This window comes from Pocillopora damicornis, chromosome 13 (genome assembly GCF_964200805.1).
Source record: "Pocillopora damicornis chromosome 13, jaPocDami1.2, whole genome shotgun sequence".
In the NCBI taxonomy this organism is placed as follows: domain Eukaryota; kingdom Metazoa; phylum Cnidaria; class Anthozoa; order Scleractinia; family Pocilloporidae; genus Pocillopora; species Pocillopora damicornis.
The window spans coordinates 17,926,879-17,953,855 of record NC_142682.1 but is presented as its reverse complement, the minus strand read 5'-3'; the positions used below and the strand labels follow the sequence as shown (position 1 = coordinate 17,953,855).

The following is a 26,977-nucleotide window of genomic DNA, read 5'->3' as shown; positions in this document are numbered from 1 at the left end:
CCACCAAGGTTGTGGGATAAGTAATAGTTCACATATTTAAATCTATGTGTACGCGTGCGTATAAGAAACTCATATACTCCTCAGTAAAGGAAATTCAGGAAAATCGAAGTACACATTTTTTGCTTTGAGGGAGAACTGACCCAATTCACTGCTACGAGTATGATGACAGAATCGCCGTATACTGCGTACATGAGCTACTGCTAATAATCTTTTGTCTTAATATTGCACATGCGCCCAAGAGACCCAGGTCGACTCCTCTTTAATTTCTAACGTTCCACGAATTTGCCATATACGTGTAGCTTGGAAAGGAAAAATGCAACTACAGAAGTTTAGGTCCTAAAGACCTACTGGATAAGGAATTAATGAAAAAGTTACCACAACAGTCTCTAGACACAAGAAACCAGATCATTAGGATTCACACAAGGCACTTTATTTGTTTATTTATTTATGTGGGTGAGATGCAAATATCACTTTTAATCTTTGCAAAACGAACCTTCCATTAACCAGTATCGAAATACAATAAAGGCACATAATATTGAAATTTGAATATCTACTGCGACGACCCTAGTCAACAATTTGAAAAGTGAAATACTGTATGAGAATACCATCTTCTAAATAAAGCGAATATTCATAATGCAGAGTACCTTCCAGTACTCTTCACCTAGCCTTTCTTTCACAGTCTTTCTTATTGCTGCCTCTCTCATGCCACCAGGCATTGCACCACTTTCAAGGGAGCCTGGCCATTCACCTCAAACACATAAAAACAAGGAAAGACAGTGAAGAGGAAACACACTCTACAACCCTGCTTTGAAAAGGAAGTTGGCCATAAAATTTAATAAAATAGAAAAGGAAGAAAAACTTTACAAGTCCATGTATAGCCACGAGGTCAGCCACCAATTTTTTTGTACAGTTGAGCCTGGTTAATGGGATGGCAAAATTATCTCTGCTGATAAAATTTTAATGTCTCACTAAAATAGCAAATCTTTTGACCAATTTTCCTAGACAGAAATTTCTGACATTTGCCTAGTCTGAAATGAATAAAAGTGGTGCCTCCCAAAATATTGAAAGGACTCAATGAAAAATACAAATAAAATAAGCAGGTATTTTAAGATCATCTTTGGGAGAAATCTTTGAATCCTTTCTTCACACAATAAACATCCAAAAGGTAAGTGGACAAGGAGATATCTCTCAATTGGAGCAGAAAATACATTTATTGTAGCTTATTGTAAGAAATTTAACCATCAAAGTTCTAATTTGATGGTCCCTGTTGTTGCTGTTGCTGCTACTGTCCTTTTGAGATTAATCTTTAACTTACAAGAGTACAAATAAGCTAATACAAGGTGAAATTTCATTTTTCAATCACAAAATAAACAGAATTCAAGAGAGGAAAAAACTTCCATTCTTAGGCTGGATATTAAGTACAGTGGTAATTTTATGGGATGGTTGATACAGTGCAGAATGGCTTGTTTAAAACAGGAGAGTTCCCATGCCTCCCATTTCACTTTGCTCTTTAACGAAGATTTCAAAGTATTGGTAAATGATGGTGACAGCCAACAGAATACCTGTTCCTGAGCCAATGGCACCTATGAAGAAACAAACAGAAATGTTACATGCGTAAGAATTCATTTAATTTTGGCTCCTGTTCATATCACCTTGATCTACTTGATCTATCACCTTGATCTATCATCTTCCTCTTAATTCCATTCTTTACCCCTCACTTTAGCAAGGAGCAGGGGCTTTTTTTTTTCTCAAACAGTTGCAGCTTATCAAGACTACTGATCATATAATGACAAAAAATCCTAAGAGCAGCTGGTGAAAATTTTTGAAAAAAGTGCCCAAATCTTTTTTAAAAGCAGTCATTGACTTAACAGACAAGCAAAGCTCTGTGCTTTCCTCCCGGTTTCCAATCCATTTTTTGAGAAACAAACAGATTCTTAGAAAGTTTGTTTCCTTTTTTGACAAAGGTCAGCCATTCACAACTTGGAAAATAGGACTACTGTACATTTAGTTACAACTGAACTTAGCCCCTTCTCCTTTTCAAGTTTTGCTGAAGTCCATGAAGTGAAGCATCATGAAATCAGAGGGTCAGTGACTCAAATCCTAATACGAGATTCAGATGCGTTTACTTATGCCACAATCATGGCACTGAAATGCTGAATATCTTTCTTGAGTTTTTCAAGCTGTTTAGTACATGAAAACTCAATGCTTACCCATGAAATCAGCCAAGACTGAAAGGGCACCAATACAAAGTCCACCAAAAGCTGCAGCTGTAGGGATATACCTGGAAGGTAAGAGATCCATTTAAAATGCCATTTAATTTTTTATTTCAAAATTATAGTACTATGTAAGAAACTATTTATTGAATTAAATTATCCATACATTGCATATTGGTTACATATCTTCCACATGGACAAGGAATATACGAAAGCTTTGTAAAAGCCAATTCTAAACTTTATGATCATTGCTTACCTGTTGAGTTCATGGACCATGGATTTATCACGGTGTCCACGCATCACCATTTGCTGTTCCTTCAGCTGTTTGGCAACCTTGATTTGGGGATAAAAGTTAAAACATCCATCAATTGATTGGAACTTAAATACAGCGATCCAAGTTGCAACCATTTTGGTCACCATGGCGAGTGAAAAATATAATTGATGACTAAAATTTTTACCAAAGTAACCATATTGGCAATCAACAGATTTAAAAAAGGAAAAAAAAAACACTTGTACATTGTCTCTGCTTACAGACATTAGAGCCTCGTCATCTTTTGACCCTTATTGCAGTCTTTACATCCACAAGCAAATAAACATATCAATTTGGCAAACAAAAGTGTTGCAAACTTATTGTTTGTCTTACTAAATACATAATTTTTAGGGCAACCATTTTGTAATTGAAGGTGACCAAGAGGCCACTTTTTTAAAAGATGAACTTAAAGCCCAGTATTATTAAGATCTTAGAGTCAATACTGCTGACCAATGACCACACAATCCTCAACTTACTTTTGACACAATTTGCCAAATTTTTGTCAATTTTGAGACATCCATTGTACATGTGTCTTCTAAAGTCACAATTAAAAAGTTTAAATACCCAAAAATTCTAATAAGTTTCTATTGTGAGTTAAGGAAAACTATGAACATTGGGAATTTACATAGCATACAAGTTGTACTTTGAAAATTTTTTGTCTGTCAAAATTAGAGTTTCTGTAAAATTAATGACCTTAACACTTGAAGTAACAGTTCATTTAATCTGCTGCTCCATCATTTTTAAGTAACACTTACATCTTTAGCTGAGGAGCCAGACACATCAATCCATGTCTTGGAGAAGAAAGCACAAGAGCCCAACATGAAGACAATGTACATGACGGCATGAATGGGATCTTCTATGATGTGACTCACTGTCTCTGGAGGTGACATGTAATAGCACAGGCCACCAGTGGGGTATGATCGCGCAGGTCCACCACCAGCTTCCTGGAATCAAAAGACCACCATTACATTAGGGAGCCCCATCACACAAATGTATTCCCAAATCCTAAACTAACCAAATTGTCATAAAGTCAACGTAAAGATGGTAGCATACCTCCCATGTTCCAAGAAGACTGACGAAGAAATTTCCAGCAAACTTAGTGGACAACATTTGGGAAATGACATAAATATTGGACACGAGGGCACTCTGAAATATTGACAAAAAAGCAAGTGATGAGAATTGAATGACATGCTTTGCACAACAAAATCAAATTGTTGTATTGATCATTAAAATTTAGCAAATGCCTCTAACTCTGAACTCTAGAGTAGTATATAAATAAAGGCCCAAAGCCTAACTAATTTTGTAAAGTCACTATTTAGAGAATGATGTTAAATATTTGACTTAAGCAAATATCAATTAGAGATACACCTAACAAAGAGCATGATGGTCTTGGTGGTGACTTTCAAACAAGAGTAATAATGAAAACAATCAACTCACTGAAAGCATTTTAACCAGTTCCTAAAATTAAGCACAGAATGAAAGTTTCATGGTTACTCTTACCTGCAAAATGATGGGAATATTTGAAGTGTAAAACAGTTTGATTGGGTAAGAGCTGTATTGGCCTCTGTAGCGAGCAGACTTGATAGGAAGATCTACACGGAAGCCCTGCAAGATATTTCCACATTCTGTCAGACATACCAATATACCATGCAAAGAGGCAGGTCAGAAACTAACTTACTTACTTTAAGTTAAACTTATGACTACCAGTTGAGAGGAAAGAGCTTACATCACACCTATAATATCATGATACTTGTAGAGAATCTGAATGAAAATTAAAGTTATGCTATATTTCAATACAAAAACAAACAACACACTGTCCCAAACCTTGAGGAGCTACAAACAATCACATTTCAAGGAGGAAAAAACACCCCATAAGAAAGGTTCTAAATCAAGGAAATGTTGAAGTAGTAAGAATATTATTGACTGAAAGGTGGCAATTTACCTGGAAGTAAATAACTATACCAAAGACAAAAATTGTGGCAATCAGGTTAGTGATGTTTGGTAGGTTCTGACGATGGACGGCTTCACGGAGCCCACGCACTTTGTCTGTTCTGGTGGCCAACAGATGGAACAAGGCAATGATAGCACCCTCAAACTCAGTACCTAAAATCAACAGCAGAAAATACTGTAAAAAAACATTGTGACTTGTGGTGATGAAATGCAATAATTTTGAGGTATTACTATCTGTCTCACAATGTAGTCACTTTTAGTGCAAATTGTCATCTATAATGCATAACTGCATAGTGCTTCATAGGATGACCAGTTTAAAGCAAGGAAAAAACTGAAAATAAATTTTTAAGCTGACGTCTAATTTCAAAAAATGTTTGAAGTGTTGTTTCTACAAACACATTCAATCCTTGTGAGTCTCTATTTTGTAACCTGTTTAAGATGGGGATATAGGAGTTGTACATACCCCTGCCAGTGTTAATAGTGGCTGGACTGAATGCTTTCCAAACAATAGTCTCACAGATGTTTGTGGCAATGAACAATGAGATTCTGCAAGGGAGATTATAATGAGATTTAGCCAAGGTAAAATAATTGCAGTGAAAATAAATCAAAGAGCACACCATTGGATAACTAACATGTTTCAAACCTTGTTGCAAAGAGGAAAGCTCTGCAAAAGCTCTGAGGAGTCTTAACATGACATATGCTTGTGTGGCAGAGTGGAAATCAACTCAGGTAGTGAAAATTCCCAAGAACACCATAAGTAATACTGGTACCCTTAACCCTTTCACCCCCAAGATCTGATTAATAATTCTCCTTACTATCTGCCATACAATTCTTATGATGTTAGTTCAGAGAATTTGGTATTAGATCAACTAATAATCCCATGATTGATATTCTTCTCTATTCTCATCACCTGCCTGCTTGATATTGTATTGATATTGTAAGGAGAAATTCTGTCTTGATCACTAGTGGGAGTGAAAGGGTTAACTATTTGATTTCTATGAGTGACTAGCATTTCATTTCTCCTAACAATACCAGCCCTGAATCACACATCTAGGTCATGAGAATGAAGGAAATGATCACCAATTACAGAAACTCTTTACAGTTTAACAACTTTTCCTTATCAGCACCTCAGGAAATGTGTAACGAACAGTAAGGAGAATATGTATACTGATGCAGGGGTGTAAAGGGTTAAGAGCTTTCTTTCCTGGATCTAAGATAAAATCTCCCAACTCACAAGTATACTTTTTTTAATGGCTTCTATTTATCTAGTGCTGTATCAAGAAACAGCTCATGCATCTAAAGGATAAGCTGGAGATATGTACAAGCCCTCATTCATCTTCCATCAAAAGAGATTAACTCAATTTGAGCTGCCTACCCTGATCCAAGGCCATATCCTTTCTGAAGAAGTTCATCCAGCAAGAGAACAATAAGACCAGCACAGAACAGCTACAAAGATGAAAAAAATCAGTAATCAGCATCTACAATCAACAATCAAATAGTCCACTGATAGCCTTTGAGATTGCATTACTTCAGAATACCAACAATTTCATATCTACAACTCTTACTCCCCTCTCTCAAGTAACAGTACTGCATAACACTTACTGAGAGAAGTTTCATTGTAGAAAACCTATGTTCGTTTAGTGTCAAGGAACATCAAGTGAATGTCATTCATCAATAAAGTTTGGCATGACACGTGGCATATCAAGTGTCAGTTTGGACATTATGGCTTTTAAGTGCAAGTTCAGTTTCACTTGCAATATTAACCCCAAGGGTATGATACACATGCATATCACTGACAAAACTTTAGCACAACTATACACTCTGAGTCATCAGAGATGAAGATATCCATTTAAAGCATACCTGGATGATAATCAGAAGGCAGATACCAGGGCCAAGATCAGCAGGATCACCGTACATTCCAGTCATAACGTACACGACAGCTTGACCAATGGTAATGATCATACCAAACACTAGAGAAAGAAAAGATTTGATTAAAAAGAGAAGAAAAGGTATAAGGTATGTGACGAGCCTTTCTCAGTCATACTTACACTTTTGAGATCCATTGAAGAGAGCTCTGTCTTTTGGACTGTCACCAACTTCAATAATTTTAGAACCTGCCAAAAGCTAAAAGAATGTATCAAGTTAGAACTGAGTATAATTTTTAACTAAAAGAAAAGGTGTTAATAGCTTCTTACAAATGCAAGAATTGTTTCAAGGATAATAATTATATCTCAATGAACTCAGCAATATGTAATCATGCTTCTTCACATGGACTTAGGCCTACAGTTTAGTGGTATAGTTAAGTTATTGTCCTTGGTTTCAACGCCTTCTTTAATTTCTGTTTCATAGATACTATCATACTTTCTGATCATCAAGATACCCAGAAAAAAATTGAAACACACTTACAACTGAGGAACAGAGTAATCAACCAAGACCTCATTAGCAATTCTCCTTGATGTGTTACAAACAATTCCTATGATGTATGTTGGGAGAATTTGGTATTGGCTCAACTAATCCTCTAATAAAATTTATCTTTATTCTCATCACTTTTCTGTGTGATATTGTATTGACATTGGCAGTAGAAATTCTGTCTTGGTCACTCATGAATTGTAAAGAATGAAACTGAAAATGCTTATCACTCAAAAGTTGGAAGACATTACTATAACGAAAAAGCTTATAACAATTTGTTCCTAATAAGTAAGAACAAAACTTAATTTGTAGTTATCAAGTTATCCAAACCTGCATAATAAGTCCTGAAGTGACAATTGGGGATATACCAAGCTCCATGAGGGTACCTAAATGAAAAAAGGTCTTTATTTGTTTCAACAAAACCAATAGTAGTTACACAGAAAGGGTTTGAACCTGAGGGTAACGTATCCTAAGTAGCCTGATTGTCCAGGTGAATGTAGTCCTCAGAAGGACTGTTGTCTAAGTGGTGACTGATGTTTTGACAACCTGAGTCATCACCAGACTTACAACATTATTCACTTGACTCTGATGGTGACTTCTCCAGTTGTTGAAACGTCAGTCACCACCAGCGACAATGGTCTTTCTCAGGACTACACTCACCTGAAAGATTAGACTACAAAATCACAATAGTAGTAAGAAAATAAAAAATGTTTCTGAACAAAATGAATGAAAACATTTGTTCTGCATCTTTTATTCCTTCTTCTTTTCTCTCTCAAATTTAATTATATCTTAGCACCTCACAAAGGCAGAGCTCAAGCCAGTTTGGCAAGATTTCAGCACAGCCCTATATTTCGTTACACTAACAGTTCTTAGATAAAGAAAGCAACAGTGGACACAGTTAATTGCCTTGGGGAATACAGCTTTGGTTTAAGATAGTACAGGGTTGTATGAAAATCTTTCTACCAGTTTGACTGATAATTACAATTAATCCAAGATTAATAATTATAAAAATGTCTTATCCCTTGTCCTTGTGAAGGACATCTCTATCTAAGATATTAAACCTAATAAGCTCTAATTTGTACCGGTCCAAACATCCACTATTCTATAGAGGGATGCGGTATCAAACAAGAAATAAATCAAACAACTTCTTGGATGATTACAAAGTATTCAGATACATACTGAAAAATTCCAATAAATGAAACAACAAAAAAGTAAGTTAAAATCCAACAAGTATCTAAAGCAAAATCACGATTTTGAGAATTTAGTGGCAGTTAGAACTTTAGAGCTCCAAACACAACAATTGAAAAAATTCGTAAATTAAACAGCATTCAAATTCTCTGAATTTGCAATCCTTAAAAGCACGTTGAAGAGGGAAATTTTTTCTGTAGGAGGTTACATTTTCATTCAAAAGGGAACGAACCATAGACGATCAGGAAGATTGTATTCTTCGATATTCTTATCAAGTTTAAGAGCATAACATTATTTTACGGTCATTTTTAACAGTTATTTAACTTAAACCTTTTATACCCGTAGAAGAATACTGTAATCACACAGTTATTTGACCTATTTATATCAAAATTGGACCGGTAAACAGTTATTTGACTTACTGTATTTATATCAAAATTGGACCGCTAAAAGTTATCAGTTACCTCTGTTAGAAGCTAAAATCACTCGCATCCAGTAGAAGGGATCAGCTGAATCCGACGACATAATGCCAAACAAAGGAATCTACGTAAAGAGAAAGAGTAAGATTAAACCTCTTATTTGATCGATCACAAGAGAATCACAGAGATGATAGCTCTTTACTATTAGCCTTTTGTAAAATGGCGGTTGCAACAAAGGGCCAGTCATGAAGAATATCAATTATTCTTAACTTCCTATCTATAACATATGATTTTACCAACCTGGCAGCAGACAAGAAAGATAAACAGCGTAATCGCCGTCCATAGTACTTTCTCTCTAAACTGGATCTGTAAGAAACAGAAGGTGGATTGATTGAAAAATCTCGAGTAACCGTATCCAAAGAAGGCAACCACACGCGGATGTACACGTACACCAAACGGACATAACCAAACATTAATTCACTTCCAAGTTGCCTTCAACAAAAGACACTCAATTTAACAATAAATACGAAGAAGAAACTAACTGAACGCTTACAGGGAGATCTTGACGAAAGATTTACCTTTCTTTCGGGCTTTGAGACCTCAGGCAGAACGGAAATAAATGGTCGTAGTACTTCGAGAAATTTTACTGTGCACAAGAAAAAGATCACACATTATCTCGCGGCCAAAACGGGCAGATTGCTTACAAATGACGACAAAAATGAAATCAAGAAAATTTAGGACACTTACCACCCATTTTTATAATTTTTTTTCTGGCCAAAAGATTAGCGGCCTCGATGGAATGAAATATGAAATTCAACTGTGGTCAAACAATGGCCACAGCTAGTGAAGAAGAGGACGAAACACGCAATGCGCAAGCTTTTACGTCATTAGTTCCCAGGCTCTTTGGAGACCGGAACACAAAATGTGCTAGCTCAGACAGGAACTGTAAGCCTTACTAGTATAGTTGTTGGTGTTCCGAGGGGGTTAGGGGACCCTCAGCGGACATTTCTCGAAGTTCTCCAAATAATGTTGATAATAATATTAGTGTAAGCAAAACTAGTAACAATAGTAATAATAAAAACATTAATGATAATAGTAGTGAAAATATGGTGATTGATAGCGTCAGTATTGAAGCTTCTTCTTCAGTTCGTCGTCTGCCGAGGTCGAGGACTCCTTGGACGGCTTCATTACAGTCACCAGGAAAAACCTCCGACCAAAACAAGTCTCTTCGAGGTCAGTGGTTCCCACGGCTGCGATCATTGCCGCTGAGTTAAAGAAACGTTCCACTCCACTCCTCCTCTTTGCGGTTTCAAAGAGGAAGCAATCCGAGTGTTGTCATAGATGGTAATCGTGGTGCTTACTGCTCTCATCTTCCGTCCTTTCAAGCTGTTACAATTGTTTTGTAATAATGCTTTTGCCATGCCTTCTCTTGTTTTACGTAATTGTTTTATTAGTGTTTTGTTTTTGCGTTAGCAGTAGCAGGGAGTGTGTACGTTTAATTTTTGGTGTGGTTGTGGCTAATTTTTAGGAGGTGGGGTTCGATTCCCCAACGAAGTTGGTGTCTGGTGACCCTCACTGCACTTATAGAGTTTGTATAGTTGCGTGGAAAATGCTCCGATAATTTTGATATCATCCTGCATACGAACATCTTCCTATATCAGAACGAGTAGTTTTATCGCCTGCTCTTTTGTTTCATCTAAAAAAACTAATGCCAGTGATAGTTTGTCATGAGCCAAAAACAACACCAATATATTGTGACTTTGTTAATAACTGTAGACTTCTCTGAGAGCAACTGAATGAGTTTCTTTCCTTTTTTTAACTATTCCTGGAGTCACTATCTAAGGAACTACTTGATGAAGTGTCTTGATAGTATTCGTGAGTATTCCTCTCAAGGAAAATTATTTGGAGCACCATGCACTATGTAAGCGAGGGAAATGTATTAAGAGTCTACTCAGAAATCAACTACATCGTATAAGAAATTTTCACAAGATAAGTCGTAGTTCGCCTTCATTTTCGATACAATATTGTCATCGGTTGATGCGCATGCGCATGCCCATAGGCAAAAGACCAAGAAGAAGAAAGGATCTGGGTTCGAGATTGTTCCCACTTGCGTTAGCGTACCGTTTTCGACATACCGCTGTCACATCTTCGTTATCGGTAGCGCTGGTTTTCCTTCATAACGTACAAATCTTTCGCCTTTTACTAAAGATTTCCGTGGAGGAGAACAGTTGATTGAGTCTATGAACTAATTTTTCATCGTCCTGCCTTTCGGCGGGGCCATCTTAAGAAGCGGAACACTTCCTTGCACCATCTCCTTTTCGGTTTCTCTTCAGAGGAACTCCTGTGCGTACCTTTGGTCTTCTCCTATCTCCTTCTTGTCTGTAAATACTTTATGTGGGATCAGCGTAACGATTTCCGTCTCTGCGGTGTGCGCCCGAGTGCCTCTTGCTTGCATCCAATCTCGAACTCGTTTCTATCTTCCCTTGTTGGCAAAGTGTTTCACTGCTTTTACTAAAGATTTCCGCGGAGGAGAGAGTTTATGAGCCTAAAGACCAATTTTTCGTAGCCCTGCCTGGTGGCGAGGCGTCTAATCGAAGTTTCATGATTTTGCCTCACCCAAAAGTTAGATAATTGTTGACATTAAGTTAGCACCGCGTGGAACTCTGGGATTGATGACTTCTGCGCAGTTCGCTAACATCAATTTTATTTTTTGCTGAGTTTTTTACTCGCGCGACGGACCAGGCCGAAAATGAAGAATTGCTCGCATTCTAATTCCGACCTCTTTTACACCCGTTCCGCACCCACGATTACCAGTCAACCATCTGGAAACTCCTTGCTGTAATAGTACAAATTGTTGGTATAGAGAAATTTTAAATACTGGGTTAGGGGGAAGGGTGAGGAAGTTTGTCTGCAGCACTGAGAGTGCAATTCATTGTTTCCGGTCAGCATAAAGGAAATGAATCATACAAAGAACTGGCAGAAGCCATATAAACGAGGAATATTAGCATGTCCTAATGGTGGACAGGTTAGTCTGCGGCGGCTTGTTAAACATAACAATTCGGACACTTCTCGAAGAACCTATCAAGTGTGCGGATTGGGACAATGTTACTCGCCGGCTATCACACATTTTTACCTCCGTGGATACATTTATTATGCATAAATTATTTTACTTTACGCTCACTTATCGCCGAACACGGCATGTATCGAACTTCATTTATTAGAATAATCAACAAAGACGCGTAATGTTTGCTGCTGACAGGCGCTGATACTCTTTTTCTTTTGTCTGAACCCCACTTTTTTTTGGTGTGCTTGCCTTGCACAGACTAGAATTTCATCTATAAAATGCCAAAACAACCATAACCATATTTGGAACAAGAGAAATACTCTAAACCAGGGTAACCAAGATTTTTCCGGGGGCTTTCGACTTCTTCAGGACGATGATGTGCATGCGCACTCCATAAATTGTTCTGACATGCTTTGTGACCGGTGTCCCATATGCCTTTTGCGTTGCTTTCAATCTAGTGCCAGAATTCTCCATTTTTACGTTCGCTCTGGTTCTCCTTCAAAATGCGTATTAATCTTTCGCCTTTTACTAAAGATTACCGTGGAGGAGAGCAACTGAATGAGTCTTACAACTAATTTTTCACTGCCCTGCCTTTCGGCGGGGCTATCAACTGGAAAAATTATATGAAATGATTAGAAAGGCAAAACCAAGGGAAGGTTTAGATAGGTGTTTTCCCTATGATGTAATACTTACAGGCATGTTCCAATTGCTTTAGCTCAAATATGTTAAGCTGACTGGTACTTTCGTTTTTCCACAGAAGATTTCCGTCGAGAGGAGGAAATAAATGAGTACTTTAAACCATAAATTCGTCACCTTGCATGTTGTTGGGGCTTTATATCATAAATAATATAAAGCTGACAGGAAAGAAAGCAAGTCTGTAAACGTTTCTTCAGTCTTGTTCGTTCTGATCGTTTTCCTGGGAACATTATCTATTGTCGGATACCTCCCGTGTTTCTACACAAATTTTACGTTGCTTCTTACAACTTCAAGGCTTTCACATATCTTAGAATTCGGTGTGCATGCGCATAAAGGATAAATATAAACCCCACTTGCGTGAGCGAGTCATCTTCAACAGACCTCTGTTAGGTACAACTTGCTAGTAACTCTGGTTTTCCTTCATCACGCATAAATCTTTCGCCTTTTACTAAAGATTTCCGTGGAGGAGAACAGTCGAATGAGTCTGTAAACCAATTTTTTGTTGCCCTGCCTTGAGGCGGGGCCATCATGAGAAGTGAAATTAGTTTTTGATAGAAACTCGTGATAGCCATGCACAATATTTCTTCTTAAGCTTTATCGGGATCAGAAGAGGGCATTACTTACTATCAAAAAATTTCAGCGCGGGAGCACTAAGCGAATTCGGCGCCTCTGATCTGATGCCAAACAGTTGGGGAAAAGGATTATCATAGGACAACCTTCAAGCCTGTGGACTAGAAGCGTGCTGGTCGAACTTGAAATCACGAAGGATGCAAGAAACCACGTGGGCTAACGAAAGAACAAAATAAATAAATTCATCAGTGACCAACGGCGGTTGAAGGATCGTCGAAGCCGCTCTGACGTCGCTTGTGGGAGTCAAAATCTGTAGCAAGCTCAGTCAGATGCGAAATTTGTAGAGACGAAAAAAGTAGACTCCATTATTGTGCAAGATCATCTTCAGGCAGGAATGAGAGACCAATCTCTCGATGGCTAAAATTCCTTCACTAGTGCATGTGGCTTCTTGCATCCTTCAGACTCTAAACAAACATCCTAGAAGTCCACAAGACTGAAACAAGACGTGGCAGATCGGCGAAAACCCCAATCGCCGCACCGGACACACCTGGCGTAAAAAATCGCCAAGTGTGTCGCCGGCTCTAGATCGATCTTTGCGCCGAATGCCGCCTCGCCGTTTGGTATGAGATCATAGGCGCCGAGTCCGCAAAGCCCTCCCACGCGCTGAATTGTCTTTAAGACGCAAGACGCCTGAAAATAAATTCATCCCTATTGTTATTTCTCAGACATCAGGTTATTGTTGTTCATTTAAATATCATTGCAGTACGTTCATTTCAACTGGGAACATGGTAGGTATAATGTTCCCTACATTGCACACATTGAAGAGATTTACGCCATGGAATGAAGGAAAAAGAAATAAACCTCCCCTCTCTTCGCAGGTTTAAGTCTTCTCGACTTTGCTTTTTTTCTCCTCTAAAAATTTTGCAAGTGACTGAGCTAGCTGCAGATGTTAGCCCCCAAAAGCACCTTCTTGAACTGCTGGTGGTTGATCACGAATTGAGATCTAGTTCCATGAAAATTTTATCCATTTCACTAAGGGGCCCCGCCGCTAAGCAGGGCGATGAAAAATTGGTCTATAGACTCATACAACTGTTCCCCTCCACGGAAATCTTTAGTAAAAGGCGAAAGATTTGTGCGTTATGAAGGAAAACCAGAGTGATCTGCAAGAGGGATGTAAAAGCAGTATGTCGAGGATGACTCGCTCATGCAAGTGGGGTTTATATTTATCCTTAATGCGCGTGCGCAACAAGATATGTGAGAGCCTTGAAGTTAAAAGAAACACCGTCAGGCGGTGTCTTGCAATAGGTAATGTTTCCAGAAAAACGATGAGAGCGAACAAGACTGAAGTAATGTTTATAGACACGTGGTCCCTTTCTTCTAAAATTATTTCATTTATGAAATGGAGCCCCTTACGACATGTAGGGTGACGAATTGATAGTCTAAAGTACTCATTTATTTCCTCCTCTCGACGGAAATCATTCATTGAAAATCGAAAGTACCAGTTAGCGTAACATATTCGAGCTACAGCAATTGGAACGTAGTCGTACGTCTTACAATATGCATATCAAATGGTAGGGCGTTTAACTGCTTCGCTGTAACGAGGAAAAATTCCTTCCTGAAACTGCTGTTTCAAGTTAGTAGCCCCGCCGAAAGGCAGGGCAGCGAAAAATTAGTTCTTAGACTCATTCAGTTACTCTTCTCCACGGTAATCCTTTGTAGAAGGCGAAAAATTAGTATGCATTTTGAAGGAGAACCAGAGCGAACGTGAAGATGGAAAGGTGAACTAGGGATGCAACGTACTGATGCAGATCTTAACTCCTATGAGCGCCGTCAGAAAGAGCTCATTGGTCTCACAAGGGCTGGTGGTCACTCATAAGACTCTGAGAGATTATCCTAAATTTCATTTAAACTTGTTTTACTTCTCGTAATGACCCTGCCGAAAGACAGGGCGACGAAAAATTGGTCTTAGACTCATTCACGACCCTTATGAATTTTCCTAAACCCTGTTTACATTTGTTCCGCTTCTTTGGATGGCCCCGCCGTAAGGCAGGGCGACGAAAAAATTGGTCTACAGACTCATTCAACTGTTCTCCTCCACGGAAATCTTTAGTAAAAGGCGAAAGATTTATGCGTGATGAAGGAAAACCAGAGTGACTGATAAATTGTACGTAATAGAGGTCTGTTGAAGATGACTCGCTCTCGCATGTGGGGTTTACATTTATCCTCTGTGCGCCTGCGCACCAAGTTCTAAGTTCTAAGATATGTGAAAGCTTGAAGTTATAAAAAATATCGTAAACATTGGTGTACAAACACAGGCGGTGTTCGACAATTGATAATGTTCAGTCCCAGGAAAACGATTAGAACGAACAAGACTGAAGTAACGTTTACAGAGACTTGCTTCATTTCTTTTCAGCTTAATATTATTAATGATATGAAGGCCCAATAACATGCGGGGTGACGAATTGATATTCTAAAGTACTCATTTCTTTTCTCCTCTCGACGGAAATCTTCAGTGGAAAAACGAAAGTACCAGTCAGCTTGGCAAAATTCGATTTAAAGCAAGTGGAATGCGCCTGTACGTCTTACAACATGCTCATCAAGCCATGAAAAATAGTGGGGCGTTGAACTGCTTCCCTGTAACAAAGGAAAACACTTTCCTAAGGCTACCATTTGTTTTGCCTTATCGTAGCATTTCATATTATTTTTCATGTTTATAGCCCCGCCGAAAGGCAGGGCGGCGAAAAATTACTTGTTAGACTCATTAAGTTATTCTCTTCCACGGTAATCTTTAGTAAAAGGCGAAAGATTAGTACTAGATTGAAAACAACGCACAAAGGCATATGGGACACCGGTCCCAAAGAAGACCACAACAATTTATGGAGTGCGCATGCACGTCAGTGCCCTGGAGAAGTCGAAATCCTCCGGTAAAATCTTGGTTACCCTGGTTTAGAGTTTTTCTCTTGTTCCCGATATAATGTGCTTTGATTTGTGGTTATTTTGGTATGGTATAACTTAAATTCTGGTCTGTGAAAAGCAAGTGGACGAAAAAAAAGCGGGTTTCAGACAAAGCTGACTGCAGCAAACATTACACGTCTCTGTTGATTAATCTAGCAAATAAAGTTCTGTAAATGCCTTGTTTAGCGAAAAGTGAGCGTAAAGTAAAAGAATTGTATGCGGTGGCGATCTCTGGCCCCTCTGGTTCTCCCGTTGGGTCCTCTCAGACTGTCCCTGTAGTCTCTGTCCCCTCGCGTGTTGCTTCATGTAGGATTTTCACCCCTGAGCTTCGTAGGAAGTTTTTTGTGGGGTATCGCGATATGTTGTGCCAGTGTTCCGGGGATGTTGCCTACGTTATTTCGTATAGAGGCGGTAAGGTGTGTGGGGTTTCCCCTGCGGCCGACTCGGATGAGGTCCGTATAACTTTTGAGAGTGGGGCGTTTATGACAGTACATGCGAATCTTGTCCGTATTTCCAAAGCGGATACTAGTGATAAGGTGTCTGCGGAAGAGTTTACTCAGTTTATTCTCAAGGTTAAGGATGACCCTTCCTATCGGATTTCCTTTAGGGGGTCTATTATTGATATGGTTGGGTCTACTGAGCACAGTAATGTTTTGTGTGCGGTGTTTACGGACCATACTGGGTCGCATTCCCAGAGGCTGCCTGCGAAGGCCTTAAGTGTTAAGAATATCGCTCTTAATAGTAATAGCTCTGGTGCCAATGTTAATAGTAGTGGAATTAGTAAAGTTAATAATGTAAATAATGTAAAACAAGGCTTCGTCCTCCTCTTCTACGGTTGGTGACGGTATTGTCAATGTTTCTCGAAACAGCTCTCGTTCTGTGGTCCCTACGGCTGCTTTGCTAGCCGCTGAGTTGCTTAAGCGTACTACCCCCACTTCTGTTGTGGGGGTCCCGAAATGTAGAAAGAAATTATAGTTAATGACTTTTGTAAGTTTTGTAATAACTCTAGTATTAGCACCAATGTAAATAATAATGTAAATAATATTGTAAATAATAGTAACTAAGTTTTTTCTATGTTCTTGTATCCGTTTTGTTCGTTTGTTTTTTGGAGCGGGCGTGTTCAATTTTTGGTGTGAGTGTGTTCAATGTTTTCGAGGTGGGGTTCGATTCCCCAACGAAGTTGGTATCTAGTGGCCCTCGATTTATGGTGGACCCAACCCTAAGGCATTACACTTTTAGCCATGGGTTAGATTAGGTCTGTAGATCGGCAGGCATTGCACCGCCCTCACGGGAGCCTGGCCGTTCACTTAAATATAAAAAAAACTAAAGATTTCCGTGGAGGAGAACAGTTGAATGAGTCTATCGGCTAATTTTTTGTCGCCCTGCCTTTCTGCAGGGCCATTAAAAGAAATGGAATAAATAAAAAAGAAGTTTAGAATAGTTTATTAAGGTCTCACGAGTGACCACCAGCAGTTGAGAGACCGATGAACTCTCTCTGACGGCGCTCATAGGAGTTAAGATCTGAATCAGTACGTTACATCCCTCTTGGAACAAGATTTCATTCGTGATTAACCATCGGCGGTTGAAAAGGGTGCTCTAAGGAGTTTGAATCTGCAGCTAGCTCATTCTCTTGCAAAATTTTTAGTGGAGAAAAAAAGCAAAGTCGAAGAAATCTTGAGCCTAAGGAGAGAGGGGAAGTTTATTTCTTTTTCCTTTATTCCATGGCGTAAATCCCTTCAATGTTTACAATGTAGGGAAAATTATACCAACAATGTTCCCTGCTGAAATGAACGTACTGCAATGGCATTTAAATGAACAACAATAACCTGATCTCTGAAAAATAACAATAGGGATGAATTTACTCTCAAGCGTCTTGCGTCTTAAAGACAAGTCAGCGCGTAGGAGCGCTTTGAGGACTCGGCGCCTCTGATCTCATACCAAACGGCGAGTCAGCATTTGGCGCAAAGATCGATCTAAAGCCGGCGACACACCTGGCGATTCTATACTCCGGTCACGGTGATCGACAAAAATCGTCAGGTGTGTCTGGTGCGGCGATTGCAATTTTCGCTGATCGCAGCGACTAGATTCGCCACGATCGGCGAATAAAATCGCCAGGTGTGTTGCCGGCTTTAGATAAATCTTTCCGCCACGTGTTGTTTTAGTATTGTGGAGTTCGAGGATGCTGCTCGAACGTGAAGGTCCTAAGGATGCATATGCATGAAGCCATATGCATTAGTAAAAGAATTTTAGCCTTCCAGAGATTGATCTCTCATTCCTGCCTAAAGACGATGTTGCAAAATAATGGAGTCTACTTTTTTTTCGGATATTTTAGTGTTAACAACTGAGTACGGAGGTCAATTTTCGTTTTCAACTCAGTTGTTAACACTAAAATATCTTTTATACTCTCTCGCCAGCGTAGCACCACAGTTTCTATAGAAACTGACCCTATTTATACCTTTTTTCGTCTCTACAAATTTCGCATCTGACTGAGCTTGCTGCTTGTTTTAAATCGCACAAGCGATGTTGAGCGAGTTCGACGATCCTTCAACCGCCGTTGGTCACTGATGAATTCATCTCAAAGCGAGAGTTTATTCGTTAGCCCACGTGGTTTCTTGCATCCTTCGTAATTTCACATTCGACCAGCACGCTCGAAGTCCACAGGCTTAAAGGTTGTCCTATGATAATTCTTTGCCCCAACTGTTTGGCATCAGATCAGAGGCGCTGAATCCGCCAAGCGCTCCCGCGCTGAAATTATTTGATACCAAGTAAAGCCTTCTTCCTATCCATAGAAAGCCAAAGAAGAAAATGATGGGTATGGCTTTCACGAGTTAATTTGAAAATCCATCACATTAATTCCACTTCATTTAGGGGCCCCACCTCAAGGCAGGGCAACAAAAAATTGGGTTACAGACTCATTCGACTGTTCTCCTCCACGGAAATCTTTAGTAAAAGGCGAAAGATTTGTGCGTTATGAAGGAAAACCAGAGTTTTTTTTTGTGTTTAAGGCGAACGGCCAGGCTCCCGTGAGGGTAGTGCAATGCCTGCCGATCTAAAAACCTAATCCAACCCATGGCTGAAAGTGCAATGCCTTAGGGTTGGGTCCACCATAAACCGAGGGCCACCAGACACCAACTTTGTTTGGGAATCGAACCCCACCTCGCAAACATTGAACACACTCACACCCAAAAATTGAACACGCCCACTCCAAACAACACACAAACAAAACTGAAACAAAACAGAAAAGGGAACTAATATTTACAATATTATTTACATTATTACTAAACTATATTTTGAGACGTAGATACTATTGCTTACAAAGGAACTAGTATTTACTATAATTTCTTTCTACATTTCGGGACCCCCACAACAGAAGGGGGGGTAGTACGCTTAAGCAACTCGGCGGCAAGCACCGCAGCCGTAGGGACCACAGAACGAGAGCTGCTACGAGTAACATTGACAAAACCATCATCAGCCAGGGAAGAGGACTTATTTACATTATTAACATTGGCCCCCGCAGAGGAGGACGGAGCCTTGTTTACGTTATTAACACCAGAGCTATTACTTTTAAGAGCGATATTCTTGACACTTAAAGCCTTTGCAGGCAACATCCGGCCCTGTGACCCACAATGGTCCGAAAACTCCACCCACAAAGCGTTACTGTGCTCAGTGGGCCCAACCGCATCAATAATAGACCCCCTAAAGGAAATCCTATAGGAAGGGTCGTCCTTAACCTTAAGGATAAACTGAGCAAACTCTACCTCAGATATCTCATCACTAGTATCCACTTTGGACATACGGATAAGATTCGCATGCACTATCGAAACCGCCCCATTCACATAAGTTATGCGAACCCTATCCGGATCGTCAGCAGGGGAGACCCCACACAACTTAAAGTCATTATACGAAAAAACAAAGGCCGCATTTCCGGAACTCCGGCATAACATAGCACGATACCCCACAAAAACTTCCTACGAAGCTCAGGGGTGAAAATTCTACATGAAGCAACAGGCGAAAGAACAGAGCGAGTACAGACAGCCTGAGGGGGCCCAGAGGGGCCAGAGACCGCCGCAGGACCCGAAGCAACCTGCACACTCTCAACAACAGGGACCGAGAGGACAGACCCCGAGACACGCCCCGAGGGGCAAGGAACAGGAGCCCCCGCAGGGGTACCAACTTCCACATCCTCATCCACAACCTCACCATCCTCTTTATCAGCAACCTCAACTTCCTCAACCACATCCACATTTTCCTCAACTACAGCAACATCTTCCACATCAGGAGCCTCGTCTTCAACATCCTCAACTGGTTCATCCGCACCCTCATCCAAAACAGAACTATCAGAGACAGCCGGTACAACAGTCACAGGGGGGTCAGGTACCACCACAGGGACTGCAACCTCCATTGGGACAGCAGACTGACCCCACGGCCGGGTGCACGCATGCGCCTTGTGGTCTGGGGAGCCACACTTCCTACACTTTCCATTAAACTGACAATCCGCCGCCTTATGGCCATTAACTTTACAGATCTGACAGAACGGGGGGATACCCCTATACCAAACCCGCACCGGGTAATCATCAATACGGAACTCAGCCGGAACAGGATCCGACAACACCATCGTAAGAATACGTGACCCAGTAAGAAGGCCCGGAATTCCCGAAAAACTCTGATGCTTAATACTAACAATTTCACCATATTTACTTAGCTCATCACAGATCAGAACATCGTCACCTTCAGCAGGAAAATAGTGTACATAAACCAAAGACGGCGGCTCGTCTGAGGACGTCACACTAAGATCGTGCCCATCCAACGCTAAAGAACCCATACGCGCAAATTCCTCTTTGTCCGAGACATTCTTGAAAGTGATACGTATCAAGCCCCTAGGGCAAAACTGAATGGCAGAAAGCCTTTCAAAATCAATACGCTCCCTAAGGAGTGCAATCACACGGTCCTTTTCGTAACTAGCCATCATCACTGACGCGTGAATCACGCACGTCTTAACACACTCTACACCCATGGCAAAAGAACAACAAATAACCCAAAAGTGGATGGGTGACCAAAAAACTGGGAAAACCTGTGAGCTGGCAAAATACCAAACTCAACAGGCCAAAAAAGCCAAGAAGAAAAGCCAAACCAGCCCAAGACTGGAAAAACAACCAGAGACTGGCTTACCCCAGGTAACGGCAAGAAGCCGAGCATAAGTCCCTGGGAGGGTCACCAGAAAAACGGCCAAACCAGCGGTATGTCGAAGATGACTCGCTAACGCAAGTGGGGTTTGCATTTATCATTTACGCGCCTGCGCACTAAATTACAAGATCTATAAAATATAATACGAAGCACAAAATTTTCATACAACCACAGGCCGTGTCTAGCGATGAATAACCATTTCTAGGAAAACTATGGTAGCGATCCCGTTTAAAGTAATGTTTGTAGACACTTGTTTCCTCTCTTCTCAGCTCTGTCTCACTAATGGAGTTCCACCAAAGGACAGGCGACGCAATAAAAGCTTAAAGATCCCATCAACTTGCACTTCTCCACTTAAAAGTTTTTAAAAAGGTTCAAAGAACGACTTAAAAGAAAGACAGAGAGGTTTCTGTCATATTGATCTTCGCGTAAATTACCGGCATATTGTTTGGTATCAGATCGTAGGCACTGAGTCCGCCAGTTTGTCATACTAAGAATGCAATCCATTGTTTCCGGTCAAGTATAAAGGAAATGAACCGTACAAAGAACTGATAGAAGCCATATAAACGAGGAATATTAGTATTTGTCGTTATGGCGGACAGGTTCGTCTGTCGCGGCTCGTTAAATACGACAATTCGGACACTTCTCGAAGGAGCTATCAAGTTTCTGGATTGGGACCGTGTTACTCACTGGGTGTCATACATTTTTAACTCTGTGGACGCATTTATTATGCATACAATTCTTTTACTTTACGCTCACTTTTCGCTAAACAAGGCATTTACAGAACTTTATTTGCTAGATTAATCAACAGAGACGTGCAATGTTTGCTGCAGTCAGCTTTGTCTGAACCCCGCTTTTTTTTCGTCTACTTGCTTTTCACAGACCAGAATTTAAGTTATACCATACCAAAATAACCACAAATCAAAGCACATTATATCGGGAACAAGAGAAAAACTCTAAACCAGGGTAACCAAGATTTTACCGGAGGCTTTCGACTTCTCCAGGGCGCTGACGTGCATGCGCACTCCATAAATTGTTGTGGTCCTCTTTGGGACCAGTGTCCCATATGCCTTTGTGCGTTGTTTTCAATATAGTGCTAGAATTCTCCATCTTAAAGTTCACTCTGGTTCTCCTTCAATATGCGTACTAATCTTTCGCCTTTTACTAAAGATTACCGTGGAGGAGAATAACTTAATGAGTCTAACAAGTAATTTTTCGCTGCCCTGCCTTTCGGCGGGGCTATAAACATGAAAAATAATATGAAATGATACGATAAGGCAAAACAAATGGCAGCTTTAGGAAAGTGTTTTCCTTTGTTACAGGGAAGCAGTTCAACGCTCCACTATTTTTCATGGCTTGATGAGCATGTTGTAAGACGTACAGGCGCATTCCACTTGCTTTAAATCGAATTTTGCCAAGCTGACTGGTACTTTCGTTTTTCCACTGAAGATTTCCGTCGAGAGGAGAAAAGAAATGAGTACTTTAGAATATCAATTCGTCACCCCGCGCGTTATTGGGCCTTCATATCATTAATAATATTAAGCTGAAAAGAAAGGAAGCAAGTCTCTGTAAACGTTACTTCAGCCTTGTTCGTTCTAATCGTTTTCCTGGGACTGAACATTATCAATTGTCGGACACCGCCTGTGTTTGTACACCAACTTTTACGATATTTCTTATAACTTCAAGCTTTCACATATCTTAGAACTTGGTGCGCAGGCGCACAGAGGATAAATGTAAACCCCACTTGCGAGAGCGAGTCATCTTCAACAGACCTCTATTACGTACAATTTGTTAGTCACTCTGGTTTTCCTTCATCACGCATAAATCTTTCGCCTTTTACTAAAGATTTCCGTGGAGGAGAACAGTTGAATGAGTCTGTAGACCAATTTTTTGTCGCCCTGCCTTACGGCGGGGCCATCCAAAGAAGCGGGACAAATGTAAACAGAGTTTAGGAAAATTCATAAGGGTCGTGAATGAGTCTAAGACCAATTTTTCGTCGCCCTGTCTTTCGGCAGGGTCATTGCGAGAAGTAAAACAAGTTTAAATGAAATTTAGGATAATCTCTCAGAGTCTTATGAGTGACCACCAGCCGTTGTGAGACCAATGAGACCTTTCTGACGGCGCTCATAGGAGTTAAGATCTGCATCAGTACGTTGCATCCCTAGTTCACCTTTCGTTTTGGGTGTTAGCTGAACTCAATACCATTCTCTTTAAGTTGTTTTGGAAAGGGAAAGGGGACCTCGTATCCAGGGCAGAGCTTGTCCATCCGAAAGAAGTCTGGGGGGTTTGGGGTGGCAAGCCCCCCGTTTTGTGCGCCACAAAACGGAAGCCTTGCATGTTCAGCGTGCGTTGCTATCAATCTAGTGCTAGAATTTTCCATCTTCACGTTCGCTCTGGTTCTCCTTCAAAATGCATACTAATCTTTCGCCTTCTACAAAAGATTACCGTGGAGGAGAGTAACTGAATGAGTCTAAGAACTAATTTTTCGCTGCCCTGCCTTTCGGCGGGGCTACTAACTTGAAACAGCAGTTTCAGGAAGGAATTTTCCCTCGTTACAGGGAAGCAGTTAAACGCCCTACCATTTGATATGCATATTGTGAGACGTACGACTACGTTCCAATTTCTGTAGCTCGAATATGTTACGCTAACTGGTACTTTCGATTTTCAATGAAAGGTTTCCGTCGAGAGGAGTAAATAAATAAGTACTTTAGACTATCAATTCGTCACCCTACATGTCGTAAGGGGCTCCATTTCATATATAAATAATTTTAGAAGAAAGGGACCACGTGTCTGTAAACATTGCTTCAGTCTTGTTTGCTCTCATCGTTTTTTCTGGAAACATTATCTATTGCGAGACACCGCCTGACGGTGTTTCTTTTAACTTCAAGGCTCTCGCATATCTTGTTGCGCACGCGCATTAAGGATAAATATAAACCCCACTTGCGTGAGCGAGTCATCCTCGAGATATTGCTTTTACATCCCTCTTACAGATTGCTCTGGTTTTCCTTCATAACGCACAAATCTTTCGCCTTTTACTAAAGATTTCCGTGGAGGGGAACAGTTGTATGAGTCTATAGACCAATTTTTCATCGCCCTGCTTAGCGGCGGGGCCCCTTAGTGAAATGGATAAAGTTTTCATGGAACTAGATTTCAATTCGTGATCAACCACTAGAGGGTGCTTTAGGGAGCTAACATCTGCAGCTAGCTCAGTCACTTGCAAAATTTTTTGAGGAGGAAAAAAGCAAAGTCGAGAAGACTTAAACCCGCGGAGAGAGGGGGAGGTTTATTTCTTTTTCCTTCTTTCCATGGCGTAAATCTCTTCAATGTGTGCAATGTAGGGAACATTATACCTACCATGATCCCAGTTGAAATGAACGTACTGCAATGATATTTAAATGAACAACAATAACCTGATGTCTGAGAAATAGGGAGGAGAGGGCTTTGCGGACTCGGCGCCTCTGATCTCATACTAAACGGCGAGGCGGCATTCGGCGCAAAGATCGATCTAGAGCCGGCGACACATTTGGCGATTTTTTACGCCAGGTGTGTCCGGTGCGGCGATTGGGGTTTTCGCCGATCTGCCACGTCTTGTTTCAGTCTTGTGGACTTCTAGGATGTTTGTTTAGAGTCTGAAGGATGCAAGAAGCCACATGCACTAGTGAAGGAATTTTAGCCATCGAGAGATTGGTCTCTCATTCCTGCCTAAAGATGATCTTGCACAATAATGGAGTCTACTTTTTTCGTCTCTAAAATTTCGCATCTGACTGAGCTTGCTACAGATTTTGACTCCCACAAGCGACGTCAGAGCGGGTTCGACGATCCTTCAACCGCCGTTGGTCACTGATGAATTTATTTATTTTGTTCTTTCGTTAGTCCACGTGGTTTCTTGCAGCCTTCGTGATTTCAAGTTCGACCAGCACGCTTCTGGTCCACAGGCTTGAAGGTTGTCCTATGATAATCCTTTTCCTCAACTGTTTGGCATCAGATCACAGGCGCCGAATCCGCTTAGTGCTCCCGCGCTGAAATTTTTTGATAGAAGGTAATGCCCTCTTCTGATCCCTATAAAGCTTAAGAAGAAATATTGTGAATGGCTATCACGAGTTTCTATCAAAAACTAATTTCGCTTCTCTTGATGGCCCCGCCGCAAGGCAGGGCAACAAAAAATCGGTTTACAGACTCATTCGACTGTTTTCCTCCACGGAAATCTTTAGTAAAAGGCGAAAGATTCGTGCGTGATGAAGGAAAACCAGAGCTATTTCCTAATTTGTTAATCCAGCGCTATGTCGAAGATGACTCGCTAACGCAAGTGGGGTTTGCATTTATCATTTACGCGCCTGCGCACTAAATTACAATATCTATAAAAAATTATGCGAAGCACAAAATTTTCATACAACCACAGGCCATCTACAGACGAGAAACGGTATGATGGATTATTTGCAAGATGGCCTTTGGCCAGAGTATAGAGACTTCCTTCGCTAAGGTGGTTTCTTGCATCATTCGGGCTTTCACGTTGGAACGGCGTGCTCGACGTCCATTAGGTTCAAAAAACGACTTAAAAGAAAGTCAGAGGTTTCTGTCAAAATGATCCTTGCGTCAATTACCGGCATATTGTTTGGTGTCAGATTAAAGGCACCGAGTCTGCCAACAACAACAACTTTATTTTTTCACCCCAAAATATACAAGAAAGAAAAATTTATAATAATAGTACAGACAATGATAGGGGCACTGGCTGCCCGAAATAACCTAAGAGTTAAAAATGCCAGGCAGCCAGGCTCCTGCGCGCCTAAATTTTGTAAAATAATCAATTTTCCTTCCGATACAAACCAGCATAAGGTCCCTTAGGGAGAAAAACTTAAGATATCCCAAGGGAGTAACAATAAACTCATCACGTTCTTTTTTTCCTAGAGATCAGATGGTTCGATATCGTTGTTCGCTAGGATGCCTTATGTGCTCTTCGTAGAGAAGAGTCATACCATGGTTTGAGCAAATTTTGCATGTGTTTTAGCTTGCACCAGATTTAAATTTCCGTTAGTGCCATCAAAGAGGGTTTATTGGGCATTTAGTTGTTTGTGTTGACTATTGAGTTTATTACAAATATGCACCGTTTTCACATCTTCTACTTCACTCAGGTGGCCCCACCACAAGAAAGAACGACTAAAAATTTGTTATATAGACTCATTCAACTGATTTATGCATTTGCGCATCAAAATCTGCTATTTTCGCCTCTGCAAATTTCGCAAGTGACTTAGCCTGACGAAGATCTTCACTTCTGCGAGCGTCGTCAGAGAGAGTTCATCGGTCTCTCAACTGCCGGTGGTCACTCATAAGACCCTTATGAATTATCCTAAACTCTATTAAAGTTCACACGGCAACCAGGTGGACAATCAGACATAGTTTGAAGCTACACTGGTTTGCAGATTTAATGAATGTAACCGAAGAAGTTACAATTCATAGACCCAACGTTTCGACACTCCTGTCTAGTGCCTTCATCAGGGGTGATCTAAACGCTGCAACAAGAGGTCCTTTTATATGATCACTAATTAGCGGCCTTTTTTCTGACGAGGTGTAAATAGGCGTCAGGAAGCAGACCGCCATCGTCACGATTTAAAGGAGCGTGGGCGGAGTTAATGTGCCAAGCCTCCAAACAAAGGCGCTGGTGGTAACGCCGATTAGTAGTGATAATTTTAGAATTATCCCACCCAAGTATGCTCCGATAAAGCTGAATTTTCCTTTTTGCAAAGAAAAACCGCTTTTTGGTGCTCTTTTAACCGTGTACCAAACTGGCGTTTGGTCTGTCCGATGTATTCGTCATCACAGTCATTGCAAGGAATAGAATAAATGGCGTCGGTTCGTTGTTCTTTCGTGACAGGATCCTTAGGTTTGGCGAAAATATGCCCCAAAGTCTGAAAAGGTTTTTGAGCAACTTTAACGTTGTGGCTATTCAAAATTCTCTTGATGGGTTCAGTAACACCCTGTATGTAAGGAATAACAGCAAAACCAGTCGCTGGTTCCCTTTCATCAAGAG

At 40.5% G+C, this 26,977-nt stretch overlaps 1 protein-coding gene and 13 non-coding genes across 14 annotated transcripts; 7 read left to right on the top strand and 7 right to left on the bottom strand.

Moving 5' to 3' along the window:
• Positions 1-408: 408 nt before the first annotated feature.
• LOC113667419 (protein transport protein Sec61 subunit alpha) lies at positions 409-9,382 on the bottom strand. The gene is made up of 16 exons (XM_027183241.2): positions 9,234-9,382; positions 9,065-9,132; positions 8,787-8,852; positions 8,532-8,610; positions 7,213-7,268; positions 6,522-6,597; positions 6,334-6,443; positions 5,849-5,919; positions 4,937-5,019; positions 4,466-4,626; positions 4,024-4,128; positions 3,577-3,669; positions 3,279-3,467; positions 2,470-2,546; positions 2,211-2,281; positions 409-1,583 (listed from the first exon to the last, which is right to left on the bottom strand). Exons 1-16 carry the CDS (start codon positions 9,238-9,240, stop codon positions 1,468-1,470), a joined length of 1,428 nt encoding a protein of 475 aa, XP_027039042.2. The 5' UTR covers positions 9,241-9,382; the 3' UTR covers positions 409-1,467.
• A 1,262-nt stretch (positions 9,383-10,644) lies between these two features.
• LOC113667462 (U5 spliceosomal RNA) lies at positions 10,645-10,765 on the top strand. Its single transcript, XR_003445892.2, has one exon. It is a non-coding gene; the product is annotated as a U5 spliceosomal RNA (small nuclear RNA).
• A 1,267-nt stretch (positions 10,766-12,032) lies between these two features.
• On the top strand, positions 12,033-12,155 carry LOC113667477 (U5 spliceosomal RNA). Its single transcript, XR_003445895.2, has one exon. It is a non-coding gene; the product is annotated as a U5 spliceosomal RNA (small nuclear RNA).
• Positions 12,156-12,650: 495 nt separating this feature from the next.
• LOC149035782 (U5 spliceosomal RNA) lies at positions 12,651-12,771 on the top strand. The gene has a single exon (XR_016182688.1). It is a non-coding gene; the product is annotated as a U5 spliceosomal RNA (small nuclear RNA).
• A 1,083-nt stretch (positions 12,772-13,854) lies between these two features.
• On the bottom strand, positions 13,855-13,975 carry LOC149035781 (U5 spliceosomal RNA). The gene has a single exon (XR_016182680.1). It is a non-coding gene; the product is annotated as a U5 spliceosomal RNA (small nuclear RNA).
• A 480-nt stretch (positions 13,976-14,455) lies between these two features.
• LOC149035780 (U5 spliceosomal RNA) lies at positions 14,456-14,578 on the bottom strand. The gene has a single exon (XR_016182685.1). It is a non-coding gene; the product is annotated as a U5 spliceosomal RNA (small nuclear RNA).
• A 270-nt stretch (positions 14,579-14,848) lies between these two features.
• LOC149035779 (U5 spliceosomal RNA) lies at positions 14,849-14,970 on the bottom strand. Its single transcript, XR_016182679.1, has one exon. It is a non-coding gene; the product is annotated as a U5 spliceosomal RNA (small nuclear RNA).
• A 561-nt stretch (positions 14,971-15,531) lies between these two features.
• On the bottom strand, positions 15,532-15,652 carry LOC149035778 (U5 spliceosomal RNA). The gene has a single exon (XR_016182684.1). It is a non-coding gene; the product is annotated as a U5 spliceosomal RNA (small nuclear RNA).
• Positions 15,653-18,640: 2,988 nt separating this feature from the next.
• Positions 18,641-18,761, bottom strand: LOC149035777 (U5 spliceosomal RNA). The gene has a single exon (XR_016182678.1). It is a non-coding gene; the product is annotated as a U5 spliceosomal RNA (small nuclear RNA).
• A 3,309-nt stretch (positions 18,762-22,070) lies between these two features.
• On the top strand, positions 22,071-22,193 carry LOC113683337 (U5 spliceosomal RNA). The gene has a single exon (XR_003447372.2). It is a non-coding gene; the product is annotated as a U5 spliceosomal RNA (small nuclear RNA).
• A 554-nt stretch (positions 22,194-22,747) lies between these two features.
• LOC149035776 (U5 spliceosomal RNA) lies at positions 22,748-22,868 on the top strand. Its single transcript, XR_016182689.1, has one exon. It is a non-coding gene; the product is annotated as a U5 spliceosomal RNA (small nuclear RNA).
• Positions 22,869-23,340: 472 nt separating this feature from the next.
• LOC149035775 (U5 spliceosomal RNA) lies at positions 23,341-23,463 on the top strand. The gene has a single exon (XR_016182683.1). It is a non-coding gene; the product is annotated as a U5 spliceosomal RNA (small nuclear RNA).
• A 480-nt stretch (positions 23,464-23,943) lies between these two features.
• LOC149035774 (U5 spliceosomal RNA) lies at positions 23,944-24,064 on the top strand. Its single transcript, XR_016182681.1, has one exon. It is a non-coding gene; the product is annotated as a U5 spliceosomal RNA (small nuclear RNA).
• Positions 24,065-25,086: 1,022 nt separating this feature from the next.
• LOC149035773 (U5 spliceosomal RNA) lies at positions 25,087-25,207 on the bottom strand. Its single transcript, XR_016182682.1, has one exon. It is a non-coding gene; the product is annotated as a U5 spliceosomal RNA (small nuclear RNA).
• Between the last annotated feature and the right edge of the window lie 1,770 nt (positions 25,208-26,977).

Excerpts from the sequence above, each read along its gene's own strand:
- LOC113667419 (XM_027183241.2), bottom strand. Across the intron at positions 7,269-8,531 it reads GATTTTAGCTTCTAACAGAG|GTACCCTCATGGAGCTTGGT; the intron begins GTAACTGATAAC and ends TTTTTCATTTAG. Across the intron at positions 6,444-6,521 it reads CTTCAATGGATCTCAAAAGT|TGTTTGGTATGATCATTACC; the intron begins GTAAGTATGACT and ends TTCTTTCTCTAG.